This window comes from Gymnodraco acuticeps, unplaced genomic scaffold (genome assembly GCF_902827175.1).
Source record: "Gymnodraco acuticeps unplaced genomic scaffold, fGymAcu1.1, whole genome shotgun sequence".
Lineage (NCBI taxonomy): Eukaryota > Metazoa > Chordata > Actinopteri > Perciformes > Bathydraconidae > Gymnodraco > Gymnodraco acuticeps.
In genome coordinates this window covers 46,364-66,490 of record NW_022989849.1, presented here as the reverse complement: position 1 = coordinate 66,490, position 20,127 = coordinate 46,364, and the positions used below count along the sequence as shown (strand labels likewise).

The 20,127-nt window shown below is 42.3% G+C and overlaps 1 protein-coding gene across 1 annotated transcript; it reads left to right on the top strand.

Annotated features, from left to right (window-relative positions):
- The first annotated feature begins 1,489 nt into the window (after nucleotides 1-1,489).
- LOC117561588 (flocculation protein FLO11-like) lies at nucleotides 1,490-19,065 on the top strand. The gene is made up of 8 exons (XM_034239097.1): nucleotides 1,490-1,539; nucleotides 6,451-6,510; nucleotides 7,292-7,411; nucleotides 12,478-13,232; nucleotides 13,366-13,544; nucleotides 13,792-15,742; nucleotides 15,965-16,044; nucleotides 18,117-19,065. Exons 1-8 carry the CDS (start codon nucleotides 1,490-1,492, stop codon nucleotides 18,219-18,221), a joined length of 3,300 nt encoding a protein of 1,099 aa, XP_034094988.1. The 3' UTR covers nucleotides 18,222-19,065.
- The last annotated feature ends 1,062 nt before the right edge of the window (nucleotides 19,066-20,127 follow it).

Here is a 20,127-nt window from a genome sequence, read left to right as displayed (position 1 = left end):
GTCCCGGAGCTAGCCCACTGCGGCTCCGTTAGGTCCGGGCGGTGGAGTCCGTCTTTTCTCAACGTGTGAATGACAAGCATTAAGAATAACAAAATATAGCTAATTCTCTTGCAGATTGTCTTGTCTTGATTATGAATGTAACGTTTATATAGGGGAACTACACTGTTAGCAGTAACTTGGTATGCATGTATGTCATGTTAGCTTATAGCTTCTTAGCCTGAGCTAGCTCTGTTTACTTCCAGTTCGGAGGCAGCAGGTCCCGCCTCGGCTCCGCCTCTTTGCCCTTATTTGGAGCAGGCGGGATTAGACTCTGACGTCACAGTCGAGCCGTTAGTGGCCGACTCCACCTACTAAGGGCTTCACGGCTACTCTGCAGAATCCTATGGGTGACGTCACGGACCCTACGTCCATTTATATATACAGCCTATGGTACACACATGTGTGTAAAATAGTTCAGAAATTACACTGAATGTGTTGAATTGCCTTTGACACAGCAGTGTGTTAAAAAAAACGACATTAATTCTAGGAGTGTAATACTTTTACAAACACTATGGTAATAATATGCATTCATTATGACAATATCATAGCGGTGCGGACATCGGCAGTCACTGCAGACAGACAGGTAGCAGCTCCTCATTTCCTGCCATAACTCCACAAACAAACTAAACAAGTTTTATAAATGCCTTATGATTCACTAACAAACAACGTGACTCACCTGCAATGCCTTGGTAACTGCAGGCACATTAGCGCAATTTAATTATATAGTTAAAGGTGGGGTAAGTTTGTGAAACCGGCTTGAGATACACTTGTTGTTATATATTATATATATATATATATATATATTATATTCCATGGAATGCTCTTAACATCCCGATAGCTGAATATCTGAAGTGCTTTGACAAAAAACCCATTAATAAATATCATCTGTGGAAGCCGTAGTACTGTAAAAAGCACGACCAATCATCTGAGCCGGCTAAAGTAACTGGATGGCCTACCTGCCTGTCAGCCTTCCATCTGGGCACAAACTGATCTCGTGCCCTCATTGGTCATGTGCGCGTTCGTGTGTGTTGGAGGAGGGGCTCTGTAAGGAAGTGGCAGATTTCTTCCGGCTGTGTATTTTCAAATTCTAGCCAGTTTCTCCAAAATTACCTACCCCACCTTTAACGCCTAATTTGCATTTTTTTAAATGCCTTATGATTCACGAACAAACAACGTGACTCAGGTGACTTTTGGCAGTAATATTCCGTGACGTGAGAGGAACAAGTTTTGTACTTGTAAAGCCTATGCTGAATTTGTCTCTGAAACATGATTTATCAGAAAAATGTAATGTGTTTGTTTGATAGACACGTTTTTTATTTGCAAAACTAAATGCATTAGTTTGTAGATGGTGTTTTGTATTTGCAAACCACACTGTGTTTGTGATTAGTGAATTATAAGGCATTTGTAAAACTTGTTTTTTGGCTCCCACATAACTCGAACCCTGGTAACAATGGCGTTTGTTAGCAACCAGAAAATGATCTCCACACAGCCTGAGCGGCTGTGTGGAGATCCGCGATTAGATCAAAGCTAAAATCCGGCATATTTACGCTTGATGCATTTTTTTGTTTTAAGTGTTCATTAATATGCAATGTCCCTGCCAAATAAACGATAAAAATAAAGCTGCATAACACACAAGGGGGCGGGTAATAACCGGAAAAGCATGTCATGGAACCTTTAAGGTGTGACAACTTTTCTGAAAATTGAATGTCCTATCATTCACGTCAACATCCATTATTCCATTGTAATCTAAATGCATCAATAGATGTGGCGTGTCCCATGGAGTGAAAGGTTTCCTCTTTCATATTTGTGGAATTGACTTGATTAAAAGACAGTGGAATATTTGAACACATTAAAAGTGAACAGAAAGAGGGCATTTCTAACCTCATCGGGGGTAAGTACATTTTTAAGTCTATATATAATTCTGGAGATTATTAACTACAATTGGAATTGTTGTGAGAGTGGATTTTCTGTTGAGGAGGTATTATAATTATTTATGTGGGGTTTAATCAAGAAAGAACAACTACAGTAGCGAAATGCTTCTTGTATGATAATGGTCAATTTAAGAAATAAAAGGCAACTTAGATTCACATACTTCAGCAGAAATCAACAAATGTGGGTTATACAGACTAAAAGTACTTCTATAATGGATAATGTAACTTACAGATGCAATAGTTTGAACGACTTAATGTGTTTTGACAGAAGTAACTATAAACCGGACATGATGAGTTTTTAATGGCGACTAGGCAGATGAGAATTAACCGATTTTTTCCATGTGCTATTTATCAAGATGCGTGAAAAACGTGTCTCTCTCTCTCTCTCTCTCTCTCTCTCTCTCTCTCTCTCTCTCTCTCTCTCTCTCTCTCTCTCTCTCTCTCTCTCTCTCTCTCTCTCTCTCTCTCTCTCTCTCTCTCTCTCTCCTCTCTCCTCTCTCTCTCTCTCTCCCTTACCTTTAGTAAAGGATATTTTTAGTTTACTGTCCTATAGTATACATTGGAATTATTTCAAACCTGTTTATCCCAATAATTATAAAGGAGTGCCTTGAAAATATGTGTCGGAGCGCCGGAACCGGGCGGTGCGCCCTTCTCTCTCTCCCTCGCTCACTCGCATTTTGGCTGTGAGCTGCGAACGCCAGATACGCCAACATCCCCCATTTTCATCACTTACAGCGCCCATTGTACAGGCAGTGGCGTTTCTAGGTGTACAAAACTGGGGGGGCAGAAAGAGGTCGGGGGAGAGAGAGAGAGAGGGGGGGGGGACAGAGAGAGGGAGGAGAGAGAGAGGGGGGACAGAGAGAGGGGGGGAGGAGAGAGAGAGGGGGAGTGTCAAATTACATACTGAAGACCACAGGAGCAACACTGTGAGCGCATACATTTACGTACACAGCGTGGGGATGTCATAGTAATGCACCTTCATACATGGAGTAAAGGTCACCATCACAAAGTAATTCTTAACAATAACAACAACCGTAATGCTTTAGCATTAAAACACCATAGACTGTAAATATAAGGAAAACACAGACACTCATCATCGAGGTCACAATATCAATCGATCCAGCAGAGGCAAAACACAGAAGATCAACAAAATATATGACATAAATGAACTACCAAAGCTGAAGGCTCACTTGAAAGAAAAGCGGCACGGCGGTCCTTCCTCTGACAGAATGTGTCTATCACTTTGGGGATGAAGTCCTGTAGTTGCTGGATCAACTGGCTTTCAATTGAAAGCATGGCCAATGCGTTAAGTCGCGGCTGTCCCATGGTGTTGCGAGTGAAAGTCTTTATCCTTTTGAGGGTGGAAAAGTTCCTCTCTGACTCGGATGTCGTCATCGGAGTTGTCACTATTATTTTGACCAAAATAACAGTCTCAGCAAACGTTTCCTCCAAGTTGTTCTCGTGAATGGATTTCAACAGAGGACAGGGCAGTGTTTCCAGTGTGAAGCTCACTGTGGCGGTAGAGCGTGGTCAGCTCAGACTTCAACTTCTCCTTGTTTCCCAACGCAGGCCAGTTTCACGGCGCAGTCAAGCTCAGGTGTAGGAAATGACAGGACATGCTGTGGGAAGAATGAGCTGTCAACAAGCTTTGCAGCGATCAAATGGTCACTCTGTGAGAACCTCTGTTCTACCTGTGAGATGACTGTGTCACAAGCCTCCTTCATCACCGGCGCTGTGCTGCTGACTCGTCGGCCTGGCTCGTCTGTTCCATCATGAGCAAGTGGCGGCCAATGCATCAGTTTTCTGCCTCATTTTCTGAACATTTTCCTTGAAACGGCAGAGCGCGCTGTTGATCCCAGGTGCATCGATGCTTCGTTTTTGCAGAGTGTTGTATAGAACATCCACTTCTGGCATAAGCAACGAAAAAAAACTCCAGGAGCTGCATAAATGCTCGGTCCCGCAGTTTCTTTGACAGGCCGTATGCCTCACTTATGGTGACCGCATCCCATCCTGGTTGTGCGCGTATATGCTTCATACACTGAAGTAGTGCATCTCGGGTCTCCCAAACCGCGTTCACAGTTCTGCTTTTAAAGTTCCATCTCACAGCCGGTGGCCGTGGGATGCGTCTCTGTGTTGCCTCTGCAAGAGCTGCAACACGTTTTGGAGCACCGGAGAAAAAAAGTGGAAAAAGCAGTTAGATCTGCAAAAAACACCTTCAGGATGCTCATCCTTGCTGAACACAGTTGCTGCAGGGTCAGGTTCAGTTGGTGGGCGTAGCAGTGAACAAACTGAGCGTTTGGGTACGTCTCCTTCATCACAGTCTGTACCCCCGCGCACGTTACGCTCATGACGGCCGCCCCGTCATAGGTCTGAGCGATTAGCTTTTCTTTCAGCTTCAGGGGTTCCAGAACAGCCCTTGATGCTGTTAGAGAGACCTACACCAGTTTTGTCCTTTACTTCCACAAACTCCAAAAAACGCTCTGTAACTGTGAGGTCAGGCATAATGTATCGCAGCACAATCACCATTTGCGATTTACAGGAGACATCGGTTGTCTCGTCGGCCCTGAACGGCAACAAATGATGTGTTGTCCACTTGCTTGGCTATTTCCTCCCTGTACACATCATACATGCAGTCCAAGAGTTCATTCTGTATGGTGCTTGATGTCCCTTTGAAAACAAGCTGAGCTTCGTAGTGCCGTTGAAGCCTGGAATCGCCCTCACACATTGTCTCGAAAATTGACCTGAATATCCCTGGATTCAGAGAGTCCGCCGACTCGTTGTGGCCCCGCAGTGCTGTCTCACATTTCCCACACAGTTTAATACAGGTGATGATCCGACCAAGCACGTACCTGTTTTCTTCCACCTTCCTATTATGAGAATCAATGCCGCGTCTGTAGGCGCTGTCAATCTGAGCTGCAACATTCACCCTTCCAAGTAATCCCAATTTTACGGCATTTTCCAAATGACTGTTGCTGCTCTCATGCTTCATTGTCCTCTCCGAAAGATGCTTTAAGTCCTTGTAACCTGTCCTCGACCAAGTACCTTGATCTTCACCAAAAAGCAGGCAAGGAAAGCAAAAGAGGGAATTCTTCTGGATGCTCGCCGTTAGCCATTTCTTTTTAGCAAACCACTCAGCGTTAAACCCACGTTTAACCTTTGCCCGCAGTCTGGACCATTTGGAAATCCGGTGGATGGTGGGCACCGAGGCGCTTTACCTCCAGTTTCTCTCCGAGACTAAGTGTCTCAAATGTGTGCTCCAGTAAATGGTCAACTTCATTCATTTTCTTTCAGTTTTTTTACTTCTTTTAATCGCTGGTGATGTTAGCTATATGCTGCTCTCTCGTCTCCTCTTCAAACTACACGTGACGTTTCGCAGCACTGCACACGTGAGTACTTACAGCCAATCAATTCTGAATTATGTGAGATGACGTATGGTGGGGATGGGAGCACTATGCCCCTACGGTCATTATTTGTTTGCCACACACATTAAATAGAAAAATACTCTGAGCATGCGCAGTGTAGTTTTTACAATCACCGTTCACTTAGACTGTGAGAGGGAGGGGCAGGATCGGGTTTTGTCCCACATGGCTCTAAACAGCTCAAAACGGCACTCTAGACACTAATTAGAAGAACACAGACTAAAACAGAAATGTACAGACGAATCAGATTATTAAACATGACCTTAAAATATATTTTATATGTTTTTTTATTTATTTTTTTGTATTTTTTTGTAATCATTATTTGTAATACTTTCTTCTGACACTAGGTGGGGCTGTGCCCCACCTGCCCCTAATGACCCGCCGCCACTGTGTACAGGGCAAATGAAACCTGTAACCGGGGTGAAAAGGGTGTTACATTTACTTAATTATGAATGTTGTTACATCAAGGCCGAAAATTAGGATGAGCCCCAACGGTCAAAAATGTTTTTTTCCCTCCCAGAGCTGCCAGCGCAGCGACTCCCCATATCTGGTGCCCTAGGCGAACATCTATAACGCCAGTGCTACGGGAGTTCATATGCAACTCGCAAATAAATATATCTATATCTATAGTAAAGGATGGTGGAGTGTATCCTAAGCTAAATGATTTAATAAAGGACAACTGATGCTCCTTTACTTATTATCTAATTGAAACAGCTGTTATTGTGGCTTCCACTTCTGCATAATTTCCTCAGTTAGAAACCTTCCTAAGCAAAATGGACAATTCCACCGCAGCCCCCCTCTAGATTAAACAACTTCTCCTCAATATTTGCTGTATACTAATATTTCAGAAATAAAGGAACTTGTTGCTATGATTGGTCGTTACTCATCACATGAGAATCTGCGTGCGCTGCGACGTTCATAAAGTGATTTTACCTTTGGACTGCAAGGTTACGCCCAGAAAAAAACAATTGGGAGACTGCGTCGTTCTCGCATTTGAGCATAATGGAAATAAATGCGTCTCAAAAATTAATATGGAGTATCTGTGTTGTTTGATTTTATAGATCCAAAGGCAGACAGGATGGGTGTCGGCCGGATCATAACAGTTTTCCTGATTATAACAGGTAAGCGGTGATGAGTAAATTATTCACTTTGTAACACTATTAGCACAAAAAGTTAGGGGACCTATCATGCAAAATGCACTTTTTGATGTCTTTTATACATCAACATGTGTCCCCGGTGTGTCAGGGAACTCACGCAGCGTCAGAAAATAAACCCCTCTCTCTTTTCCTCCGTACCCAAATCTCTAAAAACGGGGAACAACGGAGCTGATCCAGATTTGCGTCCCATATGACGTAATATCTGAAATGTGGACCCACGGCCCAATCAGAAACGTTGCTATCAGAAACAATGCCCGACTGTTTTGGACGTAATATGGTCGGTGTTTACATTAGCATCGCTAACACTCAGAGCTAACCTGTGCTGGAGAGCATGTGTGTGAAGAAGCAGGAAGTAAAAAGGAACTCACCTTGTGGTATAACCGGCAAGAGAGAAAGCCTTTGAGCTCCAGACTGTTTCAGAGACAATCCTTGATGATCCATGATATGGCGTTTCATCACGGCAGTATTTAGTTTAGACAGTAGCTGCCGGGTCCCGCATGAGCTCAGACCCCCCCCCCCTTTTTTTTTTAAAGCTTTATACACAAAATCAGCACTTTTGAAACAGGAAGTGAAATAGAGGGATATGAGGCATGGCTAGAATGGGTGATCTGTTTGGTATTTTGAGCAAAACACTTCATAGACATGTTTTTCATATATTTTTATAAATCTGAGACCTATGCTATTGCATAAAACAGCATGATAGGTGACCTTTAAGCTACTAGAACAGCAGCATCAATGACTGTAGGACCAACAACAGCAGCACCCACAACCAGCATTCCTACTACAGAAGCTCCAACTACTGCTGCTGCGACAACGGTGCAACCTACAACTACTGCTTCACCTACGACAGCAGCAATTTGGACCGGTAACCAAAGCACAGATGGACCTTTATACATTACATGTTAAAAACGTATAGAAATTAAGGAGTACAAAGAAATAAAGAAAACTAATGAAAACTGGGGCAAGAAAAAAGTAAATGCATATATAAATAATACTGGGAATATCCAATACTTGTTAGCTGGAGTAATCTGCAAATAGAATTGTTTTTACTTAAGTATTGAATTGTTGATGACTAGTAATACTTGAGAGGTCTGGGTGAAGTCCATTCCACGTTCTAACTCCGATTATGGATCAGCTGTGTGATTTGATGGTTGTTGTTGTCCAACCAGTTAGGATGCCTGGTTGGGTATTTCCTGATTGTGGTTTGGAACTGCTTTTGAATGTTAGTAAGCATTTTGTTATGGTAAATGTTGTGCATAATCAGTACTGTTTTAAGCTTAACTATATCAACACATTTGAATAGATTGAGTTTTTTAAATATGGGAGTTGTGTGTTCATATTTACCAACACCACAGACTATTTGTTTTGAGATATTATTATTTTTTGTAGATTTGTTGCGTACGTGTTTCCCCATATTTCGGAGCAGTAATAAAGGTAAGGGAGAAATAGACTGTTATAAAGAGTTCTGAGTATTTTTTCCTTGAGAATGTTCTTAGTACGATACAAAATACCTATTGTTTTTGACAGTTTAGTCTGTACATAATTTATATGGTGCTTCCAGTTAAGTTTTTCATCAACAATGAGTCCTAAAAATGTACATGCACCAACGTTCTCTATCTCAGTATTGCAAATCCGTATAATACAGTCATTTCTACTCTCAGACTTTGTATTGAATAACATGTCATTTGTTTTGGCCAGGGATAATTTATTAACTGCAAATAAGTTACATAGTATTTCTAATTCTGCATTAACAATTTTAACAAGATCACCAAGATTATGATGGGAGCAGAGAATGATGGTATCATCGGCAAACAAAATGAATTTTAACATGTCTGAGGTGTTGATTATGTCATTAATATAAATCAGGAACAGTTTTGGACCTAACATTGATCCTTGAGGGACTCCACATGTTATAGGAAGATTGTTTGATTTTGCCTCGTCTATGTCCACATATTGTAGCCTATTTATCAGATAACTCTTGACCCATTCTTTGGCTTGACCCCTTATGCCGTAATGTTCTAATTTGTGTAGCAGAATGGTATGGTTCACAGTATCAAAAGCCTTTTTAAGGTCAATGAATATACCAGCTGTAATCATTTGTTTCTCAATGTTGTTGGTAATTTCTTCAACCAGTTCAATTACTGCTGAAGAAGTGGAGTGATTTTTCTGAAATCAAGCAAATGTAATATTACATTTGCGGAGGAATGACTCCAGACGGTTGTTAAAGAGTTTTTCCAGGATTCTTGAGAATTGTGGTAGTAAAGAAATCGGTCTATAATTATTAAAACTTGATTTATCACCGGCTGGGATGAGGATCAGCACCTCAAAATCTGAGGCCATGGTTCTCAGCAGGAAACCGATGGACTGTCTACTCCAAGTAGGGAATGAGTCCTTACCCCAAGTGAAGGAGTTCAAGTATCTTGGGATCTTGTTCTCGAGTGAGGGAACAATGGAGCGTGAGATGGGCCGGAGAATCGGAGCAGCGGGAGCGGTACTGCAGTCGCTTTACCGCACCGTTGTGACGAAAAGGGAGCTGAGCCAGAAGGCAAAGCTCTCTGTCTACCGGGCCATTTTCGTTCCTAAACTCACCTATGATCATGAAGGATGGGTCATGACCGAAAGAACGAGATCGCGGATACAAGCGACCGAGATGGGTTTTCTCCGCAGGGTGGCTGGCGTCTCCCTTAGGGATAAGGTGAGAAGTTCGGTCATCAGGGAGGGACTCGGAGTTGAGCCGCTCCTCCTTCGCGTCGAAAGGAGCCAGTTGAGGTGGTTCGGGCACCTAGTTAGGATGCCACCTGGGCGCCTCCCTAGGGAGGTGTTCCAGGCACGTCCAGCTGGGAAGAGACCAAGGGGTAGACCTAGGACCAGGTGGAGGAATTATATATCTTCTCTGGCCTGGGAGCGCCTTGGGATCCCCCAGTCAGAGCTGGTTGATGTCGCCAGGGAAAAGAAAGTTTGGGGCTCTCTGCTTAACTGCTACCCCCGCGACCCGACCACGGATAAGCGGGAGAAGATGGATGGACGGATGGATGATTTATCACCAGATTTGAAAACCGGAATCACCTTCGCGATTTTCATTTCATTGGGGAAAATACCTTGTTGGAACGATTTATTGCATATATTTACTAGGGGGGCTACAATGTTTGGAGCAACTTGTTTAACAATATTCATACTAAGTCCTAGATAATCTTTGGACTGTTTACTCTGTTGAGGATTAACAATATCAAGCAGTTCATTTTCTGTAATTGGGTTCAGGAACATACTCTGTTGGTTGCAGTTTTTCAGAAAACCATCCACTTTAGATGAAGCTGGGCTGATGTCACTCGCCAGGTTGGAGCCACTTTCAGTAAAGAACTCATTAAAGCTATTTGCAACATCCGTTGGGGTTTTTCCTTCGGTTTGGAATTTCTTGAATTCATTTCTGTTGTCAGTTATTTTCTTCTTAATTATGCTATTTATTACCTTTCAAGTGGTTTTCATATCTCCTATGGCATTTTCTAATTTTTCAGAGAAGTATCGTTTTTCACAGTTTCTAAGGATTGTAATCAATTTGTTTTTATACAATTTATAACGGCTTTCATCTTCAGTGCTTTTACTTTTCAAAAATGTCCTATAGAGTGCATTTGTCTTACAGCAAGCGTTTTTCAGTCCACGAGTGAACCAGGGTTTTGAGTCATTATTATTGCTGTTGCCAATCTTCATTTTAATAGATGGACAACATTCGTTCATGTTTTGCATGAGAATCCTTACAAAGTCATTATAGGATTTGTTTACATCTTGAATCTCAAATACTTCTTGCCATTTCTCATTTTTTAAGTTAATATTTAATTTATTTAGAGCACTGTCATTTAATGTCCGCTTAGTTATGTATGTCTTTTGTTCTTTGTTATTTACAGGTTATTTTCCGCAAATTGTGAATATTGGCAGGTGATCACTGACATCAGTGATGAGGGCCCCACTATGATGGTCCGTTTCAAGGACGTTAGTGAAAATGTTATCGATTAACGTTTCAGTAGTGCTAGTTAACCTGGTTGGTTTGGTTATTAGAGGGAGAAGCCTGAGAGAGAAAAAACATATCCATGAAGTGTCTCGCCTGTTGGAGCGAGTTGTATTTTGATAAATTAATGTTGAAATCTCCACACACATAAAGGTTTTTATTTCTATGAGGTCTGAGCATTTTTTCTACTTGTTCATTAAATTCCTCAAGATTACTTCCAGGCTTTCTATACATGCATGAGACGAGTATATGTTTCTGTTGGCCTAAGTTTTATGTTTTGGCTATGGGCTGTTGCTGAGTAATGCAAAAGTAATGTAAAGAAATGAGTAAAGTAACGAGTAAAGTAACGAGTTACTTCATGTAGAGCAGTGGTTCTCAAACTTTTTCTGTCAGGCCCCCCCTTTGGAGAAAAAAAAAAGTCGGGCCCCCCCAACACAAATAGTCAGGCTCAGTGACGGCGCCAGAGATTTATTTTGGGGTGCTGTGGGGTAGCTTGACGTTTCAGGGTGCTCAAACATTTAGGGTTTCCCATGAATGTACCGGGCGCTACAGTGGAACTACAGTGGAACTTTCTACTTTAAAGCTTTTCATTAAACTTTTGTTTATTTTGTTTGTTTTTATTATGCCTCCTGTAGCACCTTGGGATTGCTGTGAGCAATGAAAGGTGCTTTATAAATCGAATGTATTATTATTATTATTATTATTATTACTGCAACACTCCCCACGCACATACACAATGTCCCCACGACAGTTACAATGAAGGCTCGATAATCAGCTCACGGCATATAGGTGTAAGCAGGGGTAAAGTGCTATTTTTATAGGTGGTGTGTGGACCTCACATAGGGGGGTCCGGGGGCAAGCTCCCCCGGGAAGATTTATTTTTAAATATTGAAGTTAAAAGCATCAATCTGGTGCACTTTGAGAGCAAAATGAAGAGATCTATGGATACATCTCTCAACACCCATTTGAAACAGAACTGTAAACAGATTGACTTTTTCTTTATGGATATTTTACAAATCACCCTTTTAAACGTTATTCTTGTTTTACTGCCATATAGTATTTCATACCTGTTTTTCATTTATTCTCTTATTTTTTTATAACTATAATGATCATATAAACGTGTGCCTCGGAAATAATTGTTTACATTAATGGTGACCAAAACGTTTGAGACCCACTGAGATAACACTGAGAGAGTCCTTTAGCTCACTGAGTCTCTCAGTCTGACAGGAGAGGACTCTCCTCCACTTTGTTGTTGAAAAAACTCCTTATATCCGTTAGCGTAGCTCGCTAGCACCAGAAGCTAACAACAACGATCTCCGGTACCGGTGCGCTCTCTCTCTCTCTCTCGCTCACGCACACACACAAAATGGCTCGTTCCACACACACACACACACACAGAGCGGAGCTTTAATGAAACACGGAGACCCAGACGTAATAGTACTGTACTGTATCATATTACTTTCGAATCAATAATTTTTCAAAATATGATTTTTTTTTTTTTTTTTAATAACCATTTTTCCTCCTGGTCTCTCGCGCCCCCCTGTCATGCCTCTGCGCCCCTTTGAGAACCACTGATGTAGAGAGTGACAAAGTAAAATAATATATTGCTTTTTTTTTTTAAAGCAATAAGTCATACGTAATTTACTACTTTTTTACGACCCCATCTCTGCCTACAACTGCAGTCCCTACTATTGTTGCAACAACAACAGCAGCACCTACAACTACTGCTTCATATTCAACAGCAGCACCTACTACTGCTGCCCAGACAACGGTGCCACCTACAACAACTGCTTCACCTACGACAGCAGCACCTACTACTGTTGTAACAACAACAGCAGTACCTACAACTACTGCTGCTCTGACAACGGTGCAACCTACAACAACTGCTGCTCCGACAACGGGGCAACCTACAACTGCTAAACCTACAACAGCAGCACCTACTACTGTTGCAACAACAACAGCAGCACCTACAACTACTGCTGCTCTGACAACGGTGCAACCTACAACTACAGCTACACCTACAACAGCAGCACCTACTACTGTTGCAACAACAACAGCAGCACCTACAACTACTGCTGCTCTGACAACGGTGCCACCTACAACAACTGCTACACCTACAACAGCAGCACCTACGACTGTTGCAACAACAACAGCAGCACCTACAACTACTGCTGCTCTGACAACGGTGCAACCTACAACAACTGCTTCACCTACAACTACTGCTGCTCAGACAACGGTGCCACCTACAACAACTGCTACTCAGACAACGGTGCAACCTACAACAACTGCTACACCTACAACAGCAGCACCTACTACTGTTGCAACAACAACAGCAGCACCTACAACTACTGCTGCTCTGACAACGGTGCCACCTACAACAACCGCTACACCTACAACAGCAGCACCTACTACTGTTGCAACAACAACAGCAGCACCTACAACTACTGCTGCTCTGACAACGGTGCAACCTACAACAACTGCTTCACCTACAACAGCAGCACCTACTACTGTTGCAACAATAACAGCAGCACCTACAACTACTGCTGCTCAGACAACGGTGCCACCTACAACAACTGCTGCTCTGACAACGGTGCAACCTACAACAACTGCTACACCAACAACTGCAGCCCCTACTACTGTTGCAACAACAACAGCAGCACCTACAACTACTGCTGCTCTGACAACGGTGCCACCTACAACAACTGCTTCACCTACAACTGCAGCCCCTACTACTGTTGCAACAACAACAGCAGCACCTTCAACTACTGCTGTTCCAACAACAACGTTGCAACCTACAACAACTGCTTCACCTACAACAGCAGCCCCTACTACTGTTGCAACAACAACAGCAGCACCTTCAACTACTGCTGTTCCAACAACAACGTTGCAACCTACAACAACTGCTACACCTACAACAGCACCACCTACTACTGTTGCAACAACAACAGCAGTACCTACAACTACTGCTTCACCTACAACTACTGCTGCTCTGACAACGGTGCCACCTACAACAACTGCTTCACCTACAACTGCAGCCCCTACTACTGTTGCAACAACAACAGCAGCACCTTCAACTACTGCTGTTCCAACAACAACGTTGCAACCTACAACAACTGCTACACCTACAACAGCACCACCTACTACTGTTGCAACAACAACAGCAGTACCTACAACTACTGCTTCACCTACAACTACTGCTGCTCTGACAACGGTGCCACCTACAACAACTGCTTCACCTACAACAGCAGCACCTACTACTGTTGCAACAAACAACAGCAGCACCTACCACAACTGCTACACCTACAACAGCATCACCTACTACTGTTGCAACAACAACAGCAGCATCTACAACTACTGCTGCTCAGACAACGGTGCTACCTACAACAACTGCTTCACCTACAACAGCAGCACCTACTACTGTTGCAACAACAACAGCAGCACCTACAACTACTGCTGCTCAGACAACGGTGCTACCTACAACAACTGCTACACCTACAACAGCACCACCTACTACTGTTGCAACAACAACTGCTGCACCTACAACTACTGCTACTCTGACAACGGTGCAACCTACAACAACTGCTTCACCTACAACAGCACCACCTACTACTGTTGAAACAACAACAACAGCACCTACAACTACTGCTGCTCAGACAACGGTGCTACCTACAACAACTGCTACACCTACAACAGCACCACCTACTACTGTTGCAACAACAACTGCTGCACCTACAACTACTGCTACTCTGACAACGGTGCAACCTACAACAACTGCTTCACCTACAACAGCACCACCTACTACTGTTGAAACAACAACAGCAGCATCTACAACTACTGCTGCTCTGACAACGGTGCAACCTACAACAACTGCTTCACCTACAACAGCACCACCTACTACTGTTGAAACAACAACAGCAGCATCTACAACTACTGCTGCTCTGACAACGGTGCCACCTACAACAACTGCTTCACCTACAACAGCAGCACCTACTACTGTTGCAACAACAACAGCAGCACCTACCACAACTGCTACACCTACAACAGCACCACCTACTACTGTTGCAACAACAACAGCAGCATCTACAACTACTGCTGCTCAGACAACGGTGCTACCTACAACTACTGCTGCATCTACAACAGCAGCACCTACTACTGTTGCAACAACAACAGCAGCACCTACAACTACTGCTGCTCAGACAACGGTGCAACCTACAACTACTGCTACACCTACAACAGCAGCACCTACTACTGTTGCAACAACAACAGCAGCACCTACAACTACTGCTGCTCAGACAACGGTGCAACCTACAACTACAGCTACACCTACAACAGCACCACCTACTACTGTTGAAACAACAACAACAGCACCTACAACTACTGCTGCTCTGACAACGGTGCCACCTACAACAACTGCTTCACCTACAACAGCAGCACCTACTACTGTTGCAACAACAACAGCAGCACCTACAACTACTGCTTCACCTACAACTACTGCTGCTCTGACAACGGTGCCACCTACAACTACTGCTGCATCTACAACAGCAGCACCTACTACTGTTGCAACAACAACAGCAGCACCTACAACTACTGCTGCTCAGACAACGGTGCAACCTACAACAACTGCTACACCTACAACTGCAGCACCTACTACTGTTGCAACAACAACTGCTGCACCTACAACTACTGCTACTCTGACAACGGTGCAACCTACAACAACTGCTTCACCTACAACAGCACCACCTACTACTGTTGAAACAACAACAACAGCACCTACAACTACTGCTGCTCTGACAACGGTGCTACCTACAACAACTGCTACACCTACAACAGCACCACCTACTACTGTTGCAACAACAACTGCTGCACCTACAACTACTGCTACTCTGACAACGGTGCAACCTACAACAACTGCTTCACCTACGACAGCAGCACCTACTACTGTTGCAACAACAACTGCTTCACCTACAACTACTGCTGCTCAGACAACGGGGCAACCTACAACTGCTAAACCTACAACAACAGCAGCATCTACTACTGTTGCAACAACAACAGCAGCATCTACAACTACTGCTGCTCCGACAACGGGGCAACCTACAACTGCTAAACCTACAACAGCAGCACCTACTACTGTTGCAACAACAACAGCAGCACCTTCAACTACTGCTGCTCCAACAACGGGGAAACCTACAAAACAAGGTGAATATGACAAATGGTGACGTTTTAAACTATGTCTTGCATACAAAACTGCAGGATGGTAAACGGGAAACCAAATTGCAGTACAAATACAATTTGGTCCACCTCTGTATCTCTTAATGCACATAGTTAAATAAGAACAATCGCAGTTGAGGTTCTCTATGCATATTAGTGTTTCAGCACTCTTCTGGCCTGCATTGTAATGTCAAGTCACTGTTCTTCTAGGTGTTGTAGCTATGAGAATCAAGATTTCCTCTGCGTCTCCACTGTCTGAAGACTTCATCAGGAGTACCATCATACAACAGGTCAGCCTCTTATTGTCTACTCAGAAATTAGCTCATGTCAAAGCATCAATTTAAAGTTTCCTAATGTCTGTAATATCACAGTGTTACGTTGATTTGTTTGTCTTTCTCTGTCCATGCACTACGCATTTGAGTGGTTTTGTGTTAGAAAAGAAATGCAACCAATCAGATATTGTTCTGGGTCTCTGGGTAGAATACGCTTCAACCAAGTCATTCTACATCCTTGACGGAATGCCCTGGCCGTTACACTGAATGAAAGTGCACAACCTGGTCTCACCAGAATACGTGACTCCACCACGACTCCTTAACACCGCAGTACGTGGTGGAGTCACAGACTCTGCTACATTTACGTGTCTGCACCACGGAAACAACCCCAATGTAAAGTGATTGAGGGTCCTTTGTCGTGGTGCACACACGCATTTCTACAACGTCCCGCAGTGAGCTTTTATTCTATGAAACGTTTTTCAAATCTACTTTATAGCTTGTAGTAACTCACGGAAGGCTTCTTTTATTTTATTTGTATTCATAATCATTTTTATTTTTCGTCAGAATGTATTATGGTGCATTAGTTACGAATTTTTGTTCTCAAAAAACCAACCCTGTATCACGGCAAGACGTGAACATGTGACGATTTTCCATGTTGGGAGACGTGAAGAAGTCACGATTTCGTCCCTTCAAACGTGACAGTTCCACGGTATTGTTAACATGGCCCAACCAGTGGAGACATACCCGGAAATGCCAAGCAAATGCTACCCCGACGGTCGGTTGTTATTGTCAATATTAATATAATAATGATTTATTTTTTAATAGTCACACTCGATTTCGCTGATTTTCTTTGCCCCAGCTGGTCGACACCTCTTTAAGCAGAAACAAAGGCTACATTAATGTATTAAATCGATGTTAATCCATGCGTGTGGATGAGGAATTAACGGCCGTGACGTTTTGTGATTGCGTTGCCAGGCAACAGCTTCGGTTCATGTTAATTTACAAACTCTTCAACTAGAACAGTAGTTATATTTAAAAACATTTTAGAAGGCCTCACGAAATACTTTAAGGTACATTTAACTTTAAATGTGAAGGAATGTGTGTGTAACAAAATACACCTGTCATAAACAATAGCCTACCGGAAACAGACTAGGCAAGATCCTCAGCTCGCTGATTGGATGGTTTAGCCGCAATGCACATTGGGACATGGTGTTTATGTGATGTGAAATCGGAAAACATTTAAATAAAATAATACTTTATTCCGAGTGTGCTTGCTTTTCTCTTTGAAGGTCATCACATAACGGCTTTGTAATACACGGTTCGGCTGCATTAAATATTACATATCTGCCGTAGTTCTCTATTTATAGAGCCCTGATGAGAAGACTTCTAGACAAACAGGAAGAACTGCCGCCAAAACTGAAAATGTGACGTGGATCATAAATATATCAGCAATTAAACAACATCTTACATTTCTTTTCACACAATGCGTCTCCTTGCAGTATCAACACTAATTCGGCTGACTTTTATATTTGATCCAATTGGTAGAGAGGCTGTATTTACACCATAACGGTGCACAGCTGATATAAAGGGACACCTAGTGGTTAAAGCACGTTATTGAATTTTATTATTTTTATTATTAGATATTAATAGGATCCCTATAAAGTATATTCATTACTCGTTATTCTCTACTAATAGTTAAACAAAGACTGTATATAATGACTATTTTGCACATTAGACCTTTCAGATTTGAAATCTGTTTAGCTAGTTCTTGCATACTTGTTATCAGTGTGCTTCTGTTAGTTGCAGGGAGAACGCTTATTTTCAAACCACAGACTTTGAGAACCTGTCCATTTGTCCCAGAGTAAAGGACTCTCTGACAAATGGGCTTTCATTACAGGACATTTTTCAGGTTTAATTATATGTGTTACATTTGCAATGAATGCATAAATAAAAATAACAATTCAAACTTATTTTGAAAGTCAGGTTCAAGTATTGTCAGTGTCCAACAATTTTAGATAACTTAGGACTGTACAATTGTCATAATCATATATCTTTTTACATCTCGCACTTATTTCTATTGTGTTCTACAGATTAAAGATGAGCTGGTGAGAAAAGGGCTGCCATCAGACATAACTCTACGCCTCGTCAGAAGTGTTCAACTGGGACTCAAAACCCAGCATGTCTTTTATTCCTAACTTCACCTGAAGATGACATTAATGCTCCAAATTTGACAATCTGAATTAAGGACTATCTACTTTCACCAAAGGAAATCGAATTAATTACAGATATTAAAATCCTTTGCAGCAAAATCTGGGTGAATGCAAACCATAGCTGTGATAAATGTAGTGTTTTTACTGATGTATATTATATTTCCATATTTGAAGTGTATTATATTTTTACGAGAGTGAAAGCAGTATATTTCTATTACACTGTACATGCAAAAAGCCAATAGGGACAGTATTTTCTACTCTAATTTTTGCATTTTCCCAAATAAAACACATTCAAATTCAATATTCCAGATTATGTATATGATCAGAGTTTAATGATTTAAAATCAAAGTCTTCAGTTTTGTTTAGAGTTGTTTTGCAGGAGGTGGTTGAACTCATCACATGTTTGAGGGAATAGTTGACTAGTGTGACTCTTATGCCCCTTTCACACCAACGCGTTTTCAGCTGGAGCTGGAGCCTGGAAAGTACCGGTTTTTCCTGTTCACACCGCAGAGGCGCCGCCTCTTAGCTCCGGAATCCGGTTCACTTCCAGCTCCAAAAAATTGTCGGTCTAGAGGCAAGAGCTTCGGAGCTAAGAGGCGGCGTCGCTTACGTTTTTCAGAAGGTTTTGCTGCCATCGATTTTATTCGCAGTGTTTTATGTCTCTATATAATATAAACCAAATGCAAAAATGTGTAACCTCAATTAATTTAAACTGAACAAAAACAAATCTTACATAAATGAAAGTTATACCGTTGATTATGCTAATTCAGAAAGCTTTATTTCATATTGCATTGTGTCTTAACTGTATTGTGTTTAACTATGAGATGATTCTAATGTACAGAATCAATCAATCAATCAATGTTTATTTATATAGCCCAATATCACAAATGTTACATTTGTCTCAGTGGACTTTACAGTTTGTACAAAATATCAGTATGACAATACGACACCCTCTGTCCTTAGACCCTCACATCGTACAAGGAAAAACTTCCGAAGAAAACCCACAGTTTAAAGGGAAAAATGGGAGAAACCTCAGGGAGAGCAACAGAGGAGGGATCCCTCTCCCAGGACGGACAGACGTGCAATAGATGCCGTGTGTAAATTGAAAAGATAATACATTTGCAACATAGGTAGTCCAAATGTTTGGAAATGCATGTGTGTATAATAGGAAGATGAATCCACGAGGATATCCATCCAGGATCTATGATCCAGGACCACAGCCACGACTCAAGATCCAGGACAGAGGAGCGCAGGATCATCCATGACTCCGGATCCCGGCGTATATAGCCACCAAAAAGAAAGACATTTGGGGAAGCTGGGTTAATCGGAACATGAGAGTACACAGGTATAGACAGAGAGAAGGAAGAAGTAAGATGTCCCCCGACAAACTAAGCCTATATCAGCAAAACTAGGGGCTGAATCTAATCAGCCCTAACTATAAGCTTTATCAAAAAGGAAGGTCTTAAGCGCACTCTTAAAAACGGATAGGGTGTCTGCCGCCCGAACACAAACTGGAAGCTGATTCCACAAATGTGGAGCTTGATAAGAAAAGGCTCTGGCTCCCATTGTACTTTTAGAGACTCTAGGAACAACCAACAACCCTGCATTCTTGGAACGCAATGCCCTAGTAGGACAGTAGGGTATAATGAGTTCTTTAAGGTAAGATGGCGCCTGCCCATTAAGGGCTTTGTAGGCGAGAAGAAGAATTTTAAATTCTATCCTGTGTTCTATAGGGAGCCAGTGTAAGGCAGCCAGAACAGGAGTAATGTGGTCCCTTTTCCTAACTCTGGTTAGTACACGAGCCGCAGCATTTTGAATCAGCTGAAGCGACTTGACTGACTTCTTGGTACACCCTGATAATAAAGAGTTACAATAATCCAGCCTTGAAGTA